General features: G+C 48.6%; 1 protein-coding gene across 1 annotated transcript in view; it reads right to left on the bottom strand.

The window, feature by feature from the left end:
- The window catches only part of CDCP1 (CUB domain containing protein 1), a 60,014-nt gene extending 42,759 nt beyond the window's left edge, over positions 1 to 17,255 (bottom strand). Inside the window, exon 1 of the mRNA XM_034997213.1 lies at positions 17,085 to 17,255. Within this exon, the coding sequence (XP_034853104.1) occupies positions 17,085 to 17,166 (82 nt within the window). The 5' untranslated portion in view covers positions 17,167 to 17,255. The remainder of the gene's footprint in view (positions 1 to 17,084) is intronic.
- Between the last annotated feature and the right edge of the window lie 467 nt (positions 17,256 to 17,722).

The raw sequence follows: 17,722 nt of genomic DNA, 5'->3' as shown, positions 1-17,722 counted from the left end.
GCCCACCATTCTGTCTCTATATATCTGGCTCCTCTGGGGACCTCATATAAAGTATTCAGTATTTGTTCTTTTGTGTCTTGCTTATTTCACGGAGCATCACGTCGGTGTGCTTCACTTCTAAACCCGAGAATTGCTAACCACTGATTTGAATAACAACCAAAAATTGAGCAAAATGACACATAGGCTCCAATTCATACATAAACACAATATTCGCTTTTGAGAAGGGGGAGAAATTTTTCTTTAAGCGAAAAATGATGTCAATAACTAGAAAACTCAAAAGATGGCAGAAGGGTATGAAAAAGAAGCAGGGGCATTTCTCTGCAAAGTGAGCAGCTGGTCAGAACGTCACTCAGCCTGCTAGCCATCAGCGCTCAGCGACCTTGACCTTCTCGGTGCTGCAGACCCAACGATGGGCTACCATGACCAGCGTCCTAACAGGCCTGCATTCCTTGGCGATTAGGAGCCATAGACAAGAAAACTCTCTTACTTGTCTGAACATAAACCATGAATTGGTTAAACTAAAAATAAGTTTAGTTTCAAATGGGTTTTTCCAGAAGGTTATATGAGCCCATTTCTACCTTATTATTCACCATCCCTCAAAGCTAATGTTAAGAGATGGGGTTGGGAGGACAACGGGGAAATGCTTCATTATTAAAACATCTACCTTTGATTTAGTTCAGCTTGCAGCTTTGAAGAGCCGCTCCTGGGGGAGCAGGGAGGGGCAGCAGGAGAGAAGGTTCTATTAAGGCCTGACCTGTGCTGGGGGCCACTTGAGTCTTGCCTCCATCACTCAGCCTGATGCGCGTAACACTCCCTGCCTCATGAGCCAAGTCTCTCCAGTCATCCCTGGGGCCATGCTTGGCTGCGCTGCTTGGGAAAAGCCATCTCACTTCTTTAAACTGTAGGGTTCTCATCTGTACTATTTGGCCCCAAACATTGACTATGCGGGACTTCTGCAAGTACTGCAGTGACACCGTATGTGTAAAGTGGAAAGAACAAGGCACGCTGTTGGTAGGCCCTCATCTAGAGATGGCCATCACCTCCATCCCCCCCAGAGGGGACAAAGCCCTCAAGCCTCTGAACCCTCTGGTGGGCAGAATTTCAAGATGGCCCCAAAGATGTGCGCTGTGTATGTTCTCTTCCCCTTGAGTGTGGGAGGGACTCTGAATATTATGGGATATCACTCACGTGATTAGATGGTGTTGTAGGGCCAGGTCAACACTATCCTGGTGGGCCTGACCTAATCAGTTGAGCAACCTAAAAAAGTCTGGGCTTTTCCTGGAGAAAGAGAATTGAAGTGTGAAAGGAATTCGACTGGTAGAGGTGGATTCTCTGTAGCTGGTTTTGAAGATAGAGGGGGCCACGTGGCAGGGAGTGTGGGTGTGGGAAGCTAATTGCTGTGAGTAGGCTCAGCTTTCAGCTATTGAGGAAAGGGGGACCCCAGACGTATGGCCACAAAGAACTGAATTCTGCTACAACCATGTGAGCTTAGAGGAGGACCGGAGCTCTAGATAAGAACGCAGCCTGGCCAACGTCTTGATTTTAGCCTAGGGAGACTGAGCAGAAACCCATCCACATCATATCTGGACTCCTGACCTACAGAACTATGAGCTAATTAATGGGTGCTGTTGTAAGCCACTAAATTTGTGATGATTTGTAATGCAGCAGTAGAAAACTAGTATAGAACTTGTAACCAGATGGGGTTCCAGGCAGGACCTGCTGAGCTGCTCAAGGAAAGGGGTTTGGATGAGTATACGGTATTGTCTAGGACATGGATCCTTCCCTTCTTCTTTTTTAGAGATTTATTTATTTAACAGAGAGAGAGAGAGAGAGAGACAGTGTGCAGGGAGGGGCAGAGGGAGAGAAGCAGACTCCGCTAAGCGCGGAGCCCAACGTGGGGCTTGATCTCACGACCCTGAGATCATGACTTAAGTGGAAATCAAGAGCCGGATGCTTAACTGACTGAGCCACCCAGGCGCTCTGGAGCCTTCCCTTCTGAGCTGAGTTACCATTATGGTGTTATGTCAAGTGGACAGCTTTTCTGGAAGTGTACATCCACGAGGATGTCTAACCTCATTGTATTTACTGTAAAACTTGAGTGTCCAGATGCTGGAAGATGACCGGGAGAGGGGTGGGGGAGTGCATCAGAGGGAAGCTCATGCCGTGGTCGAGAGAGCTCATGGCTGGTCATCTCACCTGGCCCTGTGGGCAGAGCAAGAGCAAAAAGAGGGTCCTCAGATGAAAACCAGACATCAGGGAGAGAGCCAGTGGGAAGCCTGGCCTTAACACCCCAAGAGTCCAGAAGTGTTAGGCTGTGTAGGGGCTGGCCAAAGCTGGGGGCTGGTGGGAGGTGGCCTCTGGGAATGATGGCCATAACCTACCACCCCGACGTGTTCGGCATCTGCCACCTGCCAGGTACTTCCTATGCATATCCTTTAGGTAAACTGTTCACATTCACAGCTGGGAAGATGCACGGCTGAGATCCAAACCCAGGACTGCCTGACTCCAAAGCCCACACATGGTTGCTACTCCAAGATGTCCATCCTCAAGGTCACAGGCTGCTGGGCAACCGGGGCCCAAGCGTTTGCCCCAACCGCAGCTAGGGAGGGACCCGCTTCACTGTGTTAAGCACTCAACACCAACAAAGAGAGAAGGATCCTGTTTGCTTTTCCAACACCCACTCTGAATATCAATGCTGCCCTTTGCCCTAGTGCAGACAGAGGCCCCTGTGACGGTACACTATGTTTGGTAGGGAGGCAGGAGCCTAGCCATCCAAAACAAGCCTGTTTGCCTAGTTTGAGCCCCTCTCTTGGCCTGTCATCTTGCCCCCCTCAGAGCCCTGATCCCAACTCTCCTCATGAACGACAAGTCCTGGGCAAGGGATGATGTCCGCTCCTGCTGTCTTCTCTGACGTCTCCCCTCCTCCTTCCCTACCTTCGTTCCTGATACTCTGTCTGGAGGATGACCACTGGCTGACTCACCCCTCACTCCAGACTTGCCACAACCAGAAGGACAGACGGCAGCATTTGCAGCCAGGGGATCAGCCTTCACCAATTGGCGGCCGAGAGAGGGGTGAAATGGGTCTTTGGGGGGCCTTAGGGCTGCCAGTTTCTTAACTGCAAAGACCCAAACTCTTGGTTACTTGGGGGGACATAACCGGGGAGGGTGGGTGTATCACCTTCGCAGGAGCCAAGACAGCCAACTGTTTGAATCTCTTGTTTTAGGGATTAGGGATCAGTACCTCTTGCTGTTATTGATGTTTCCAGCATTCTTAAAGGGCAGGGGGGTGTCAACCCACACAGCCTGGCTCGGACAATAAGTCTCCGAATGAAGCTCTCTCAAATGACCACAGGCCAGGTCAACAAAGTGATTTCTCTAGCAAACCCAGGGTAAAACAGGTCAGCAAAGGAAGGCTGCACACTTCAGGAAATCTTTGGGGCCAGACAGACACATGCTTTCCTCACCCACAGGGGCTAGGACAGTTCCCAAGAGGTGTTATGTCAATGAGGAGGGCCATTATAGAATACGTTACATTAGAGCATGGTGATTATGGGAGGTGTTATGTCCACAAGATCAACCGTTATGGAAGATGTCTCATCACTGAGGAGGGCCACTAGAGAAGAACGGTTGTTACGGAAGGTGTTATGTCCATGAGGATGGATGTTGCAGAAGATATTGACATGGAAGGTCTTAAATCAACAAGAATGGATATTATAGGGGTTCAACCATCATGGAACAAATTCCATCAACAAGGATGGTCATATTGGCACCTGGACGGTGCCAGTATTGGGACTAGCCAGTGATCTCAAGGTCATTAGGCTAAAAATTCAGGGAGATAAAAAACAAGGTTGAGGGACCAAGAATGCTGAGATGAGGGTTTTGAGAGCCTCGCCCCAAAGCACATCGTGTTGGCAGGTGGAAGAAAAGAGCAGATGGTTATTCCTGAAAGGGACAGAAGAGACTGTAGTTCAGAGCACTTTCCTTTTCATGAACCATACTCCTTCCTTACAGCAGGAGTTGGTCCTCCTGCCAAGTGCTATTAACAAGGAAAGAAGAGGAGGATGGGAACAAAACCAGCTAGAAAATCCCAGAGCAATGAGGCATTTAATCCTCATTCAACTATGTTCTGTTTTGCTCCTATAGCTGGGTCTCCAGTTATAAATCATATATCGAAGGATCATTATTTTTTAAAAGTTTTTATTTAAATTCTGGTTAACACACAGTGTAATATTAGTTTCAGGTGTACAATATAGTGATTCAACACTTCCATACATCACCCAGCGCTCATCACAAGTGCGCTCCTTAATCCCCATCACCTATTTCCCCCATCCCCCATCCACCTCCCCTCTGGTAACCAGCAGTTTATTCTCTCTCTCGGTTTAACTCTCTCTCCCCCCGCCTTTGGCTTGCTTGTTTTGTTTCTTAAATTCCACATATGAGTGAAATCATATGGTATTCGTCTTTCTCTGATTGACTTATTTCACTCAGCATAGTATTCTCTAGCTCCATCAATGTTGTTGCAAATGGCAAGATTTCATTCATTTTTATGACTAATATTCCATTGTGTGCGTGTGCATGTGTGTGTATGATACCTATGTATCATATATCGATAAATAAGATGTAGTATAAATATGTATATGTGTATATGTATATACCACATCTTCTTTACCCATTCATCAATCGATGGATACTTGAGCTGCTTCCATAATTTGGCTGTTGTAGATTATGCTGCTATAAACATCAGGGTGCATGTATCCCTTTGAATTAGTACTTTTGTATTCTTTGGGTAAATACCTAGTAGTATGATTGCTGGATCCTAGGATAGTTCTATTTTTAATATTTTGAGGAACCTCCGTACTGTTTTCCAAAGCAGCTGCACCAGTTTGCATTCCCAGCAGTGCAACAGGGCTCCCCTTTCTCCACATCCTCGCCAACACCTTTTGTTTCTTGTGTTGTTGATTTTAGCCATTCTGACAGGTGTGAGGTGATATCTCATTGTGGTTTTGATTTGCATTTCCCTGATGATGAGTGATGCTGAGCATCTTTTTGTGTTGGCCATCTGGAGTCGAAGGATCATCCTTAATTACATTTTTCCAGATAGTGGATCACTTAGCAAGTTGTCTTTTCAGAGATGGTGGGAAAATGCTCTGGAAATATCAGAACAACACTGTGGGATTATTGGTAATGAATGACAGAGCCACATTTCCACCCCAGAGTCAACCTCATGGTTTGTTACGATGTCCCACAGACATCAGACACCAGGAGAACACCTTGTCCTCCTCCTTCTCTTTTCCTGCCTACGAAAGCTAGTCTCCATCATCCCCAACCTTTACTGCAGTTTTTATACATATATCTTTTAAGTGTATTTACACATTGGACAGTGTCTCAAACTCATACTTTTGGGGCCCAAGCAGGCAATGTAAACGAGAAAGGCCAACATAGGGTATCTGCTGAATCAGAAGTGCATGCTTTACTAAATACTTTGTAATCCAGCTCTTTTTTTTCAAAACACACCAAACAGAACTGGGTCAAGGCCTCTATGCCTCTAATTTGTAGCCCTCAGTGTACATGTTTGAATCCCTTCTGGATGGTGAGTCCCTGGAGAGCAAGGGACTGGGGTTTCCTACCTCTGTATGTTGACCGTCTAGCACAGAGGGCCCCCAAGATCTGTGGAATGGATGGGATTTATTACCTAATGGCTTAAGACTGCGCTAGATCTTTCAAAGACTTCCTAGCCAAAAATCAAATTCTCTAGGTCTGCTCAGCGCTAGGCTCTAAGGGTGGATAGTGGGAGAAATGCAACAATTTGCTTTTCAAGAAAAGTTACTCCACGTGGAGAAGGCAGCTTTGGTCATGAGTTCCCCAATTCCTAGTGACTTGATCCTTCTACTCCGTTCCTTCTACACAACCAAATTCTTCCAGGAAGCCACTGTAGACTTTTTGAAGACAGTATTTACATTCACAAAATCTGTTTTTTAACAGAAGTATTGATTGCTATCTTTAAACCTGGCTTTGAATTTTTTTTTTTTTTTTAATTTAAGACTATTTTTAAGGCAAAACTTTGGTGCTAGAAGGCAAAAGGCAAATCAACGGTTGCCTGGGGATTGACTGCAAAGGGGTCTGGAGGAACTTTGCAGGGTGGTGGGACTGTTGAATCATGCATTTGACAAGACTCATTGAATAGTGCCATTGAGATTGATGAACCTTGTGCTCTGTATATTATAGCGTAATAGAGCTGAAAAATATATTTTACACTTAGATAAATAAATGAAGCACAAAGTAAAAAAAAAAAAGGGTTTTGATCAGTAAAAAGTCTTGCTTTTATCTTGCATCTGGGGTTTTTGTCAGGGGCAACCAGTGATGTCTGCTTCTTGTGTGTCCTCACACAGGTACTCTTGAATATGTAAGTCTATATCTATACGCCACCCTGATTTTATTTCAGTTCCTTTTGCCAACAGGCAACGCGCTATACTCACTGTTCTGAACTTTACGTTTTCCCGTCCGTAATATATCTTGGGGGTCACTCCACATCAGTACACTGAAAGACACCCAATTGCCTTAAATGGCTATGTAGCATTCTACTGTTGGGATGTATCATCATCTACTTAACCAGGCTTCTAATGAAGGACATTTGGGTTGTTTCCAGTCTCCAACTACCAGGACAAGGAGCAGAAGATGCTTATCTAGAGCTTCCAGGTGCCAGTGGGACACACCTTCCTTGGGCCCCAGGTCCCTGGCTAGAACTTGTATTGTATTCCCCACACAGGCACAGACCAGGGAGGCTGGAAGATTTGGATGGCAGTGTTCGGCTGCATTGGGTGGTGATGGGCTTCTGCAAGATGACCCAAGCACTGTTTATAATTTGAAAAACGTCTTCTGTGTTCTGACAAGTTGAGAACTTGCTCGCCACAGATTTAGCCCAAGGCTGAAGTGCCTGATAAGACTGTCAGCAACTTCTAGGCCGGTTGGGTAATCCTTCTTTGTCTCTCAGGGCGGGGAGTGGGGGGGGGGTAGGATTAAAGGCAGGGGTCCAGCTCTGTTTCCACGGCTTGGCACATTCCAGCTTAGGGTCGGTATATGATACCTGCTCACAAGAATACTATAACCCTCAGAAGCCTACTGGGGTGTTCTCATTCATTTCGCAGAGAAATTGGGTGTGGCATTAAAGTTGCATAAAACTGGTCTGGTCAGTTTCTTGGCTAACAGAAAATGTGTGTGTGTGTGTAGGTACTCACTTGCAAACAATTTTTAAAAACTTGTTCTAGTGTCATTGAGAATGACTTCTTGTCTTTTTTTTTTTTTTTAAAGATTTTATTCATTTACTTGAGAGAGAGCGAGAGAGAGAGCATGAGTGGGGTGGGGGGATGTAGAGGGAGAAGAAGACTCCCCACTGAGCAGGGAGCCTGACACGGGGCTCGATCCCGGGACTCGATCCCGGGACTCTGGGATCATGACCTGAGCTGAAGGCAGACGCTCAACCGACTGAGCCACCCAGGCACCCCGACTTCTTGCCATTTTTAATCCAGCAGCTTCACTTCTAGGAACTTCCCACGAGATGTCCTCACACCTGCCCAAAGTCACCTGCATGGGGACAGTAACTGAAGCACAGCGTGTGGTAGCAGAGGCCGGAGAACAACCTCTGTCTCCCACGAGCACCCTGGTTATGCAGACCATGGCCGGGCAGCTCCATCCAGACCATCTGCTCTTGAAAATCTCCAAGTTCTTCGTGGGCTCAACTCAAATAATCAAAGAAATAGCAATTCTCATTAACTGAGGAATCTATTCTCGGCCAGACTGGGTGCTGAGTGGTTTACAGACGTGATTTCATACAGACCTCCAGCTACTCATGAGGTGCTGCCATGTCCCCATTTGGAACTGAGGACACTGAGTCCTAGGGAGGCTAAGTAACTAGCCCAAGCCGCCTAGTTAAGAGGTGAGGGAGTCAGGACTTGAACCAAGCTCTGCCCTATCCCAATGCTTGTCTGAATGAGATTGCTTCCAAAAAGCTAGCAGGTAACCGTGAGCCCAGTTAGACCTCTGGCTCAACTCCTTCCATTTCTCTGCTCCCCTCTCCCTGGCACTCAGCAGGGAGGATAGCCCATCACCACTGCCGAATCTTCCCGAAGACAGTGTTCCCAGCTGCCCGAGACCTCCAGCGGGAGCAGAGGCATACCGCTGTGCCTCCCTCCATGCTGCTAGCTCTTGGCCTCTCCCCCACCGTGGTGTGCCACTCTGCGTAAGAGCCAGATTTCTGTCTGGGTCCAGGAGATGCCCCGAGCCCTTCACACTCAGGGGCTTTTCTCTGCAGCCCTTAGGGTGTCCCCGGACCTCTCACCAAACATCTGCGAGTTGTTTTCAGGCTCAACGCTGCTTTAGCCAAACATTTTTGTTTCAAACAGCCTGATGTTCCTGCCCCCAGATCAGTAGCGGAAGATAAGGCATCTGTTTGGATGGATCGGCGTGTGCCGGGACGGACACCATCCTTGCCCGGCTCCCAGCCGGACCACACATCGTCAAGGGCTACAGAAGGCTCCTCAGGGCTCCAAGCATTGTGTGGCATCGTGCGTGGCCACATGGTGGACCCCACCCCCAAAACGACAGCTTAACTTAAACCCCACGTAATTTGGGGCCTCATTAGACTTTGATGAAACTCATTTCTGGAGACTTTTATCATCCCAGACAGAGGCAGCAGATCGGTACTTCATATGTTTTTGCAGAAATGGCACATTTTACCCAGAATCTTCTGGTCTCCTGTCATGGAGGGTCAGGAGTATCGGCATGTCACTTAAAACTTAAAGAAAGCTACATTGTCTGTGCTTATGGAACAGTTTTAATTCGTTCTTTCGAGATATTTCCCAACTCATTACTTAAAGATGCTCCCACTCTGAAGTGAGGCGTTTACTGGTGTTGGAGTCATATTGCTGAGTTGTGTTGGCATCGGGCAGCATGGACGGCTGGTCCGAGAGGACAGCCCCTCCCCAGCAAAGTCAGACCAGCCAGGCTCTCACTGGTGCCCTGGTCTTGGGCTCCTCTGCTCAGGAGAGACTTGAGAAGCACCGATTATTATTTTTTTTAATTTATTTTTTTTTTAAAGATTTTATTTATTTGACAGAGAGAGACACAGCAAGAGAGGGAGCACAAGCAGGGTGAGTGGGAGAGGGAGAAGCAGGCTTCCCGCGGAGCAGGGAGCCCAATGCGGGGCTCGATCCCAGGACCCCGGGATCATGACCCGAGCCGAAGGCAGACGCTTAATGACTGAGCCACCCAGGCGCCCCGCGCCGATTATTTTTTTAAGTCCAGTAGTTGAAGAAAGAACTTTTCATTTCATACAAGTTGTAAAGCGAATGTCTGTAAGGCAAAATCTGATTTTCTATTGTGTTCTCTCACAGATTCAGCATCACTATTTAGAGAAAACCAAACCAAACCATGCCAACCCGGTCAGGATGTTGTGGGGGCAATGTGGCTCAAATGGGGGAGATCACGCAGGACAATAAAGAGTCCTTGTCATGATCATTCCTGCCACCAAGAAACCGTCCTCCACACAGGGGGACTCTCCTGAGCCACCCTGCGAGGCCAGGTGCTTGCGCTGGGACTTCCTTCCTTCTAGCCTCTTTTCCTGAGCTCATGTGAGATACAGACAGAAAGAGAGCAAGATGACAAGAGTCGCGCTACACACTTGAACATGCACACCAGCCACTAAGCTCGTGGGCATTGGATATGAATCTGCCTGAGCTGTTCCCCTAGCTCAGGGGTCTCCAGGAGGCCCGCAGATCAGCTTTGGTTTAAAATCAGCTCATAAAACATGAGGGCTGGTGCTTCCTCTGCATGGTCCAAGCCCCTACATTAAAGATTGGAAAAACCGAGGCCCAGAGAGGCAAGGCAACTTTCCCACATCCTAAAGCTCATGGTTGACAAGACTTGAGGTTAGCACCACGTGTCTTGACTGTTAAGTCTGGTGCTCTGCCCACTACGCCCAGTGCCTTGCCAACTGGACAATGCTAACTTCTTCCAGGGTTACATCTAGACTACATTTCAGTCTCCCTTTCAGTGGGATGGAGCCATGCCACCGAGTTTTAGCCAAGAGAATGGCAGCACAAATGATTTGAAATGACTCCTATGCTCGGGCCATAAAAACCTCCCATGTGAGCCCCTTTGTGTTCTTCTGTCTTCTGTCAGTTTGATGTGGATGACCATACGTTGAAGACGGCAGAGCAAGAAAGCGGAAGGAACCTGGGTCCTCATCACTGCTTGGAGGGGATCCCCTGTTTGGGAGCTTATATAAGCATGAAATATGCATCTGTTGTGTTTGAGCCATGACCCACATTTGAGTCTGTGTGTTATAGCAGCTTAGAGTGTGTTACACCTTAACCATGAGACTCACCTATGTAAAAAGTCAGTAAGAACAAATGACTCCTCAATGTCAACATGAGGTGCTACCAGAACCATGTCTGGCCTCAGTCTTCCTGACCCCCAGGACTCTGGGCACACTGAGCACTTAGCCAAAAGTAAATATTTAAAAGGAAATTTGAAACGTTTCTCTCGCCTAAAATGTATGGTTAGTTTCAACTGGAAAGATGAAAGGAAGGAGTAAACTGCAGTGTGGGGAGGTGCAGAGCCTGCACTCTGAAACGGGTCTGCCCGGATTCACAGATAAGCACCACCGCTCATTAGCTGTGACCTTGGGCAAGTTGTCTCACTTCTGTCACTCACTTTGCTCCATTTGTTCTTTGTTACTTTCTGTACAAATCCTTTGACCCAGTAATTCCCTCCTCCAGGAATTTTCACCCACAGGTAAACTTGCCTATATGCCTAATGAAGTCAACTGCAAATATGGTCACTGAGGATCTGTTTATAAAAATAAAAGACCAGGGTGCCTGGCTGGCTCAGTGGGGTAAGGGTCTGACTTTGGCTCAGGTCACGATCTCAGGGTCCTGGAATCGAGCCCCGCATCAGGCTCCTTGCTCAGAGGGGAGCTTGCTTCTCCCTCTCCCTCTGCCCCTCCTCCTGCTCATGCTCTCTCTCTCATTCTCAAATAAATCAGTAAAATCTTATAAAAATAAAATAAAATAAATAAAGACAAAAGACTGGAAACAATCCAGTCTGGTAAGGGGCTGGTGAAATGTAACATGTTGTGCCCACGGCAAGGAATATTATGCAGCCGTCAAAAAGAATGACAGCCCCCATATGTTCCAATCTGGAGTGAGCACAAGATGGATAAAATCACAAAAAGTGAACAAAATCAAGACACGTGTGAGAAACATCCTATCCTGTATACTATGGTTATGCTCCTGCTGTGTAAAGAAGGAAGGTACATACATTTATAAACTTGTACATGTGTAGAACAGCTCAGGAACAATGCACAAGAAACCATGGCTGCCTCTGGGAGAAAACCTGGGGTCAGAGGTGGATGGGGGCATGCTTCCTCCCACACACCCTTTCCTACTCTTTGAATTTTTGTTACCGCGTCCAGGTGTTTTCGAAGCACGGTCTTGAAATACTTTGACTACTAAAAGCACATACACATCCCCAGAACAAATATGAGCACAGCACTCAGTAAGCGTTGCTTGTTTTGTTTTAAATGAAAGGACATGTCTGGAGCACAGACATTGTCTCTGAGAGGACTAGCAAACGCGGTCTTCAGGAGTCCCACTGCGCACAGGGGTTATTACTGGGCACTGGTGACAGGAGCCGGGCTGTGTGGTCAGGCTACCTGGGCCGCCATCTTAGCATCACTCCCTACCAGCTGGGTAACCCTGGGCAAGTGACTTCACCTCTCTGTGCCCCTCAACACAGGGGTCTTCGTGGGGGTACTTGCTTAAGGATGGACAGGTAAAAGGCTAGCAGGTTTCCGCAAGGACACCTCCTCAATTTACATTTTCTTAGGAGAAAGCAGCTTAGTTTTTATTTATTTTATTTTATTTTTAAAAAGATTTTATTAATCTATTTGACAGAGAGAGAGAGCACAAGCAGGAGGTGCAGCAGAGGGAGAGGGAGAAGCAGGCTCTCCGCTGAGCAGGGAGCCCGATGTGGGGCTCAATCCCAGGACCTTGGGATCATGACTTGAGCCGAAGGCAGCTGCCCAACCTACTGAGCCACCCAGGCGCCCCTAGCTTAGTTTTTTTGACTCAAACTTTGTTTCATCTATCATAGTTCTTTCCGGGGGAAAGAGAGGAAACAGGAATATTTACAGCTCCAAACATAACACAACATTTTAAACAAAATAATACTCAGAAGGTCTCGACTTACATTGCAAATACAAATAGGTGGAGTGTCAGGATCTGATGGAGATGCCCCGAGTGTCAACAAGTGGGGGTTCAGCAAGTTACTACACACAAAGCAGCTGTCCACCAAGAACCACATAAACAGTTTGGCAATCCAGAAGTGACGTCTTATGTATTTACATTGAATAGAATCGGTTAATTACAGATGGGTGTCCTTCTGTGTTTATGCTTTTGGAAACAGTTGGGGGTTTGGGTTGTTACAGTTTTTCCCATATGAAACAATGAGATGTACGGCATCAGTTTTTGTTTCATGCAGAATGTCTGGTTTTAAAGAATGAATTAGGGGCACCTGGGTGGCTCAGTCGTTAGGCGTCTGCCTTTGGCTCAGGTCATGATCCCAGAGTCCTGGGATCGAGCCCTGCGTCAGGCTCCCTGCTCCACAGGGAGCCTGCTTCTCCCTCTGTCTCTGCCTCCCTTTCTCTCTTTCTGTCTCTCATGAATAAATAAATAAAATCTTTAAAAAAATTTAAAGAATGAATTACTGATGGTGAGACATGCTTACATATAAAATACTCAGAAGAGTGGCTGGTCCAGAGCAGATGCTCCATATGTGTTAGCTATGACAAGAAGTAGTTAGTGTTTTTAAAAAATGATGTACTGAATACAAATTCAAGGCTACAAGGGGGTGAGGTAGGAAACTTGGCTCTCCTGGCCTGGTTATCAAGAACGTTGCCAGCTGCCTGGGAGAAGGTGAAGGGCTAATTACAAGGCTGTCGGAAGTGGTTTGAAATAATTTGATTGTGGGATAATTTTGATAATTTAGAATCATAATTAAAGGGTACGAACTTTTCTTAATCAGTCAGGTGGAGAGCCTTAGCCATGGGTCTCCCATAGCAGGGGTCTTGTCATCCCCCACTGCCCCACCCACCTTGAGCTCAATCATGAAGCCCTCCAACCAGCAAACTCCACCCCCTCCCCTATCCAAACCCAAGGCGGCACTGCTGTGCAGAATCCCAGGTGAGGCTTGTGTTATAAACAAAGGGATTCAGTTCTGGGTTTTTGTTTTTGTTTTTTTAAGATTTTATTTATTTATTAGAGAGAGAGAGCATGCACAAGTTGGGGCGAGGGGCAGAAGGAGAGGGAGAAGCAGACCCCCACTGAGCAGGGAGCCCGCTACTGTGGGGTTAGATTCCAGATCCTGAGATCATGACCTGAGGATGATGCTTAACTGACTGAGCCACCCAGGCGCCCCCTGGGTTGTTGTTGTTTTTTTTTTTTGGTTGGTTGGTTTTTGGCCAAAAAAAATCATTGTTGGACTATTAGTACCATCTAGCTGGGGTGCTCCTAAGATTCTTAGAACACTGTTCAGACCCTACTTGCTGAACTAGAGGGAGGAAAAAACTTCTTCCCTAGATGTTACTGAAACAGTGAGGACAGCCTGCGAGTGTGGGAACCAGCTGCTTGCACATGCTGGTTGGAATGTACACCAGGACCACAGGACGAGCCCTCCACAGGGCCACGGGGGAGGATGGATCCACCGCCCGAACATTTTCTCTATTCTTCATGCCAGCAATTCTATTTCCAGAGTTTTAGTCAGACAGAATCGTCAAGAAAGTGCAGAACAATACAGTGAACAAGAACACATTCTGAGATATATCCAAATGAGCTAATCCAGCTTATACTATTTTATAACCTCGACAACATAAAGATAACATCATTGTATGTCAGTATAGAATCTGTGCTATGTAATATTTTTAAAGATTTTTTAAAAAGATTTTATTTATTTATTTGAGAGAGAGAAAGGGAGAAAGAGAGAGGGAGGGAGAGGACAGAGGGAGAGTGAGAGGGAGAAGCGACTTGCCACTGAGCAGAGAGCCCGACTCGGGACTCGATCCCAGGACCCTGGGATCACTACCCGAGCCAAAGGCAGATGCTTAACCAACTAAGCCACCCAGGTGTCCCTGCACTATGTAATTTTTAATGTCTTTTCACTGAACGGACCTATCAGAATTGATATAAGCAGTCCCCTATTGTCAGGCATGTTCTGTTTTTTAGCAGGAAAAGCGGAAAGCAACTTAAATGTCCAATGGGACTGGTGAAAGCCATACAATGGATGGTCCCATATTTGGTTTTACACACACACACACACACACACAAAGATAGACTGCACCAAAATGACCAAGGTGCTTTGCTCACAGATTTTTTTTCATGTTGGTTATATTTATTACCAATTTTTCTACAATAACTATATATTCTTGAAACATTTTAATTGATGGAGAACCCCCAGAAGAGCGTGTGTGTAGGCAGGGTACAGACTTCACAGACAAAATGGCAGCATCTGAGGTGAATGCTGAGGCTGATGGGCCAGCAACAGAGCACCTCCCTACAGTCAGCAGAGCACCCCTCTCTGACCCTAAGTCATGAAGATCTGTGGGGGTGAGGAAGAATCCTCAGTCCTGCCAGTTACACATTCCAGACAACAGCAGCCAGCTCCTCATTTGAATCTGAATAATGATGAACACACATACTCATCGAGGGTGAGTGAACACATTGTTTGATGACTGCTCACAGTTCTGGCAAAAACAATGGCGGCAAGAACGGGGTCACTGACCCAGACTCTGGTATCCCAGCAGTTCTTAAAAAGTCACCAAGTTGAGGTTTTAACAAAATTATGATTCCAACTTAACTAGTCCCTCACTCTTGGAAGTGGGAGGGCGGGTGGTTACATCAAACCCACCCAACACACCACACTAAGACACAAACTTCCCTTTACAGTTCAGTTCTGCAGAGATGCCAACCTCACCTTCACTCTACCGAGTCTTTGTTAACAGTTCAGAGATTTATTTTTTAAAAGATTTTATTTATTTATTTGACAGACAGAGAGAGGGTGAGCATGAGCAGGGGGAGGGGCAGAGGGAGAGGGAGAAGCTGGCTCCCCGCTGAGCAGGGAGCCGGATGTGGTGCTCGATCTCAGGACCCTGGGATCATGACCTGAGCGGAAAGCAGATGCTTAAGGACTGAGCCACCAGGGCGTCCCAGCCCCAGAGTTCAGGGATTTAAAAAACAAGTTCACTGTGTCTCCATCTTTTCTGGACAGACTCCAGTAACTCTTCAAAGGCACATACCCATTAGGCCACCCCCAAGACTTCAGGCAAAGCAACTGTACTCTGCAAGACCTCCGAGACACAGTCCTCAGTTCAGGCCAGAGATGTGGCCGGACAGAGCCAGTTCGGAGGACCACAGGAGGAATTTAAGAAAGTGAGATGGGAAGTTGCTAGGCTTCCCCATACTTATACCTGAACCATGAGACACGGCTCCGAGAGTCAGGCACTTCCGGGAAGGAAGGGAGGGACTCTGCTGGAGCTACCGGGAACCAAAATGGCAGCCACCGGGTGAAATCAGATGCATTACCAGAGGCCAGTTCGGGCCAGCCTGTCATCCTTGTCATGACTAATGCCTTGATTTACACTGTATTCTTACTGGAGGAGTTCTGGGTATCACAGACAATGCAAAACATCTCAATTCCAATTTCCATACAGCTCCCAAGTGTGATTGGACATGCATTTTTCTCACACACATTTACACACATTTTCACTCACGAAATCACTCTATTCTTAAACTTTTTTCTTCCCCAGAGGAAATCTGGAAAATTCAGGCTGACAGTGAATGTGTTCTACAGTAAATATGCATACGTGTACAAGGTTTTAAATGAAGTCTTAAAATGTTCTATGAACCGTGCAGCAACGTTACCGGATACTGTTGGAGGAAGGAACAAGGAAGCTTTCCTGTGGGTTTGTAATGGTGGCGTTTGTTACAAGGCACCCGCTTGGCTTTATTCCTTAACTTAATTCACACATTCCACCTACCTGCCAAATACAACCCCCCCGCCCTCCAGCTGCAGCAAAGAATAATCAAAGACCCAAATCGCTTCCTGGACAGCTCTTTAAAAAATCACAAAACCTGCGCTAGTTGCGGGAAAGGCCTCCAGTCAGGTTCGTACACCTGCTTATTTCTGTGTTTTGCTAGTTGCAGGACCCGCAGGGCACCTCCCCGCACGCACCCGCAGCGCAGAGGCAGCGGGGAGGTGGCGGTCCCTCCCCACAACCGGAACTACTGGAAATTCACACACCTCTCTGCAACGCCCCCTCGCCGACCCCCTGCGGCGGCCCCAGTGCAGACTCTACCCAGAGGCGCGAGGAGCGGGACTGCAGCGCCTCCGTGGCGCGGATGCTTGGCGGCGGCGCGGATGCTTGGCGGCGCCGCGGATACCTGGCGGCCTTCTCCAGCCCGGCGGTTTCATTTTCAAATTAATGTTCCCGAACTTCGGGTGTGCTAGAATGCAGCGTGCGGACCGGGACAAGGGTGATCCGGTGAGCTGTCGGGCGCCAAACCACTGTACTCTTGCGCCTTCTCCCTGGCCCAGGCGACGAGGTAGAGGGTGGGCCAGGAGGGCATAGCATAGCTCCTTCCCCACACCCAGCCCCGGCGCCCCCAAGCACCCGCGGGAGGCCCCCAGGGCGCCGCAGGTCCTCGGGAATCGGTCGGGGCGCGCTCTTATTTCCTCCTGCGCCGTCGGCGCGGGGCTCATCCCCCGACTGCCGGGCACCCCGCTCCGGGGACACTCCTAGGTGCCGCGGCCTGCGCCCAGGACGAGGTCGCTCGGAACCCAGGAGGGCACGGCCACCTCGCCCAACGCCGCGCGCCCTGGAGCCGGCGGTCCCGGGGACCCCGCGCCGTTGGTGCACCCCGACTCAGCCTTCACCGCACCGGCGTCCCTCGGCTCCTCCGCACCCTTCGCCGGGACCCTGCTCGCGGGCCACCAACACCACTCCGCGCCACCCGCTACCGCCGCACCGCACTCACCCGCTCCGCGCAGCAGGCGCACGGCACCCAGCAGCAGGACCCCGAGCAGCGCGATTGTGACCCCGCAGTTCTGGCCGGCCATGGCTCCGGGGCGCCTCGGCCTCGCTGGGGAAATCGGCTGTGGCCGGTGGCTCCGAGCGGCGGCCGCGGGCGCCCGAGCCTGGCACCGGCTGCGCTGCGCTCCGCCCCGGCCAGCTCACCTGCGTGCGTGCGGGCCGGCCCGGACTCCGCCCTGCGCCCGGGAGCCGGAGCTGGCCCGGCCTGACCCCTCCTTTGTCTCCACCTCCTTTCCTGCCGCGGCGCCCGCCCCTCCCTCCCAGGGTGCTGGGACTTGTCGCCACTCTCCCGGGCTAGTCTTCCCTCTCCAGCCGGACAGTGATCAAACCTTTTTGCCTACAGGCGCGACGGTCGCCCTTGGGGAAGCCGATCAGCTTTCTCTTCACTGTCCGGGCGACAAGAAAGCCCTTGTGAGCCCTATTTTGCAAGGGAATCATATTTGTGGATCACCCAAGCCCTGATTTCTCGTGGGCTCGCTCGTCTCCTACCTGATTTGGCCGCGGGAACTGCGTGTCTGCAGCCTCAGGCACTTTACCTGCAGCATTTCTTTCTTTCTTTCTTTTTTAAAAAAAAATATTTAT

This window comes from Mirounga leonina, unplaced genomic scaffold (assembly GCF_011800145.1).
Source record: "Mirounga leonina isolate KUSES-001 unplaced genomic scaffold, KU_Mleo_1.0 Mir_94, whole genome shotgun sequence".
Taxonomy (NCBI): domain Eukaryota; kingdom Metazoa; phylum Chordata; class Mammalia; order Carnivora; family Phocidae; genus Mirounga; species Mirounga leonina.
This window is presented reverse-complemented; position numbering and strand designations above follow the sequence as displayed.